The sequence below is a fragment of the Poromitra crassiceps genome (genome assembly GCF_964638095.1).
Source record: "Poromitra crassiceps genome assembly, chromosome: 3".
NCBI classification, from domain to species: Eukaryota; Metazoa; Chordata; class Actinopteri; order Beryciformes; family Melamphaidae; genus Poromitra; species Poromitra crassiceps.
In genome coordinates this window covers 64,240,330-64,245,329 of record NC_139625.1, presented here as the reverse complement: position 1 = coordinate 64,245,329, position 5,000 = coordinate 64,240,330, and the positions used below count along the sequence as shown (strand labels likewise).

The 5,000-nt window shown below is 43.2% G+C and overlaps 1 protein-coding gene across 1 annotated transcript in view; it reads left to right on the top strand.

Annotated features, from left to right (window-relative positions):
- dmd (dystrophin) overlaps positions 1–5,000 on the top strand; it is a gene marked incomplete at its 5' end in the record, with an annotated part of 540,780 nt that overhangs the window by 397,892 nt on the left and 137,888 nt on the right. Inside the window, 4 exons of the mRNA XM_083633507.1 lie at positions 210–379; positions 1,082–1,199; positions 2,853–3,064; positions 4,285–4,439. Of these exons, the coding sequence (XP_083489633.1) occupies positions 210–379; positions 1,082–1,199; positions 2,853–3,064; positions 4,285–4,439 (655 nt within the window). The remainder of the gene's footprint in view (positions 1–209; positions 380–1,081; positions 1,200–2,852; positions 3,065–4,284; positions 4,440–5,000) is intronic.

The window sequence follows — 5,000 nt, the reverse complement described above, 5'->3', positions numbered from 1 at the left end:
AAAATGTTATCATAGAAACTTGTTTTTATACAGATCATATTGACATCGGTAAATATTGGTTATCGGCCAAAAATGTCATATGGGTGCATCCCTGGTTATTATTAACTTATTTATTAGCTATTATAACTATTATACTTGTTAATTCACTATTTTATGTGTGAAAACAAAAGTAAAGAACCATTATGTACGTGTGTTTCTGCGTGTTCCAGCTGAGACACTGACAGGAAGTTCCCTGCCTGAATCTGCGGCGCTGGCTCAGTTCAACAAGTCCTGGGCCGACCTCACCGATTGGCTGACCATGCTGGATCACATGGTGCAGAACAAGCGAGTGGTGGTGGCCGATCTGGAGGACATCAACGACAACATCGGCCAGCTCAAGGTCAGGGTTCAAGGATTCATCAGAGATTTTATTGGCAACAGAAAGCAAAAATTAAATTTTAGGGTTTAAGTCCAAGCTCAGGTCAGGCTAAAGTTGCACACCATGGCTGCGGTCTTTTTTGTTTAGGAAGGTTCCTAACTGATTGAAATGATCCGGAAGTACTGTACCTATGTGGCAGCCGTGATAAGTGCTGTTTGAATTGTCTAAACGCTAAGGGAATAAGCTTCAATTCTTCCTGACTATATAGAAAATACTGGTATTGTTGTTTGGCGGCAGCTTAGCTGCAAGGAATAACTGCATTATCGGAAAAACACAATTTTCTCAACATCCATGCAACGAATTTCAAAACGGATTTCACCATTGAAATCAGTGTGACTTGTACTTGTAAGCTAGTTAGTGTTTCACTCAGTGGCATATTGAGCCCGACGACGCTTAGTGTAGCCTACGTACGTAACGTAACCTAGTGTAAGTGCATTTGGATGCTCTTAGCACCGTGTTTGTCTTTTCCTAAGCTATTTCCTTCACATTCCTTGACCTTGTTATGTTTTCCAGCGACGTCAAGGAAAAGTGTTTAGGAATAGCAGTTAGGACGTATTTTTTGGACTATTCAACCACAGCCCTCGTATTTGTGATGTTGTTTTTTTCTTCTTTTTTGTTGTCAGTCAATCAATAAATAATAACTTCAGTGTGTGTTGCTCACAGGCATCTCTGCAGGAGATGGATCAGCGTCATCCCCTACTGGAGAGGCAGGTCACCGCAGCCCAGAACCTGAAGAACAAAACCAGCAACCAGGAGACCCGCAACGCCATCACTGAACGCAGTATGTCACACACACACGCACGCACGCACACACACACGCACACACACACACACACACGCACGCACACACACACACACACACACACACACACACACACACAAACACACAAACACATATAGGGTACTCTTTCTGGCCAGCGCATGCAGTGGACAGGTTTGTCCACCCAATTTGCAAGCCGATTTGGAAGCCGATTTGGAAGCCAATTTAGTCCCACTCAGAAACCATAAGACCTGCCGCTACCGAACACGGTAGGTAGGTTCACAGAGTCACCTTTTACTATGGGCGCAAACATTACACTTGTTGACCACTAGGTGGCATTATAACAGCCCTCTTTACGTTTTGGTCCATAACTTTTGAACTATTTTTTCCTGGATTCCTTGGGTCATTCCGCATCTGCTGATAGAGGCCCCGCCCATTTCCGTCTAACTACATTTTCCACCATTTTGAATGTTCTCCAAAAGCGTTTTTTCGCTATTTCTCTATTTTGCCCAATCTTCACCAAACCACATCAGACAGCGTGTGTGGACTGTCCTGCACAAAACTTATTTCGTGTTTTTTTGCAAGACCACACCGTTGCGATATAATCGACTTCCGAACTTTTGTGGGTGTGGCCTAGTTCACAAAAATCGCCCTAACTCCGGAATGCATTGTCCGTTGTGAATGAACCTTGGTACAGGTGTGCAGCTATGTACTCTGAGCTGATAAAAAAAACAGTTGTGTCATTTAGACTATAGGGGGCGCTATGGCAACAATAAGTAGCTGTAGCTCACAAACCATAAGAGCGACTGTTCCCAAATTGGGTACATAGGTTCATAGAGTACTCTTCTACTCTGGCCTAAACAATTACACTGATTGACCTCACGGTGGTGCTATAGCTGCCCTCTTTACGTTTTGGTCCATAACTTTGGAACCATAGCTTCTACGATCAACATTCTTTCTATATAGACCATGCCCATTTCCGTCTAACTAGATTTTCCGCCATTTAGAATTTTGTCCAAAACCATTTTTTCGCTATTTCTCCTTCAAATTTTGTCAAATCTTCACCAACCGTTTTTTGAAAGACCTCACCGTTGTGATATAATCGACTTGCAAAGTGTTGTGGGTGGGGCCTATTTCACAGAAATCACTATTTTGCTTTCTAATTTTGTCCAAACACCAAACCACAGCACACAGCATGTGTGGACTGTGCTGCTCAAAACTTATTTTGTGGTTTTTTGAAAGCCTGCACCGCACCATAGGCTATTTCATCATGAGCTTATGATTTTGGGATACTGTTAACTGAGAGATGTAATTAGAACAATAGAAGTTGAAAAGGCACCATGAGGCTATACAGTGGGGTGGGGTCCTTTTAATGCGACAAATACACATCTTTTAGAATTTCACAATAAATGCACACACACACACACATGAATGTATTATAATAAAATGTTTTATTAAATTAAACTACATAATTAAATTATTATTTTCTAGGGCTTTCTTACCATACTGATTTTCCATTATATCCTTCATACTTTTGCCACCGACAGCCCTTCACTTTAACAATGTCACTGCCTGCTACAACCAACGTCAACGCATTTCTGCTCTGGCCATATGGTAGGTTTCCACCTAGCCTTGTTTTCTCTTCTTTATCTTTCTTCTTTCTGCCTGTCATAGTTGACAGGCTTCAGGCCCACTGGGAGGACTCTCAGACCAAACTCTCTGATAGGACGAAGCAGCTCCACAACATGCTGCAGGACTCCACCAATTGGCTGGAGGTGAAGAAGGGGGTGGATCCCATTATCAAGCGGGCCAGTGACAGGCTGGAGTCCTGGAAGGAGATCTCGTACACGGTGGACGCACTGAAGAAACAAAATGCTGAACTCAAGGTGGATTGTAACACACACGCACACACACACACACACACACACACACACACACACACACACACACACACACACACACACACACACACATACACACACAGGGTTGGGGCATGGCAGATTTCATGTAGCCAAATTACTGTAATCTTGATTACAAAAAACTGACAGTTAAATTAATTCATTCAACCGACAAGCATGTACAGACATCCATCACCTGCCATCGCATAAAGCGCCTACATTTCTCCATCTGCAATGTGAGATCTATACTCGGATGACATGAAAATAGACAATGACCTGCCCTGACGATGACTCCAAAGATGTTTAACGGGAAAAAGCATTTAGATCTATTCACCTTATTCTTTGCCCACACATGGACGCTTCCGCATTACGTCATTTTGTAATAGTATTTCCGTTTTGACTTGCCAAAAACTCCGCAGGCAAGATGGCTGCGCACACTCCGCTCCTAAAGTGACAAAATTACTCCCCCATAAACTAACATATCTTGGCCAATACGTATGTAACATACAAAATAAAACAACCCGTAATATCTTAATTTTATGTAGAATGCAGAGGACATGTAACTGTTTAGTTAAACTTGCATTCCAGGAATATTGTGCTCTTAAGATGACGTTAGTGGAGTGGACGTTAGGTTGCGCACCTATGTTAGGTTGCGTAACCTATGTGCGATTCGAAATAACGCATCCGAGATAGAAACGTTATGAATATAGCCACGTTATAAACAACAAACTAACGCTGGTGATCCGTATGGAATCAGTGTTACTCGAAATGGTTAACGGTTATATCAATTTGGTCATTCAGTGGCATTTTACTGCCATATAACATAACTAACTAGTGGCTAATATTATTAGCCACTAGTGGCCTTCGCAACTAGCACTGAACCGGAAGAACAAATACGTTTGCGTTGAACGCGGAAGAGAGAAAAAGTGGGCGTGGTGAATAAGGTGAATAGAGAACATGGACTCACAGAACTGTAGACATCTTGAAATGACTGTTAATAATGGAAGGAGGATGGGCGATGTAATTAGTCTCAATTGGAACAAGTCAGTCGCTTTTTGAGGGAACATAATGCAAAATGATCAGATGGCCATGTATCTCAATCGATTCCATCGGAGAGCGTAAATCACTTCTCATGTTCGTCTCTGTGGATCTCTCTCTCTGTCTCTCTCTCTGTCTCTCTCTCTGTCTCTCTCTGTCTCTCTCTCTAGCTCTTTGTGGCAGAGCTGCGTCAGTGGCAGGGTCAGGTGGATGAGACCAACGCGCTGGCTGACAAGCTGTTGGCGCTGTATTCCGACGACGACACGCACAAGGTCACCCAGGTGAACGACGGTATGAACGCCACCTGGACGCACATCAACAAGCGGTGAGGACACACACACTCAGACTCACTCAGACAGACATACACACGTTGACATTATATTAATAATATTCATGAAAAGTAAAGCAGGACCATGCTACAACTGGTTTGAACACAAGAAGAAGGCCTCAGGGACTTATCACACCTGTGCTTTTAGTCCAATTAAATCAGACTCTGGTTCCTTTTCCCCCTTGGTGCGATTCGTTTGGGCAGGTGTGAACACAGTAATTGCACTCGGGTGCAATCGCAACCGCACCGAGACACTTTAGAGGAGGTGGTCCCAAATAAACTCTGGCGTGGTTCGTTTGTGGTGGGAACGTGATCTCACCTCGATCTGAAACAGATACTGTACAGCAGTATAGTATTACTATGACAGTATTACAACTATAGCAGTATACAGTAGTAGCATTTTCAAGACGTTTCCTCAAAGTGCATTCTGCTGGTACAGTTACTGTATGAGAAAATGCCTACGGAGCCCCTAAAGCTCATTGCCTATGTACAGAGCCCCTAAAGCTCATTGCCTATGTACAGAGCCCCTAAAGCTCATTGCCTATGTACAGAGCCCCT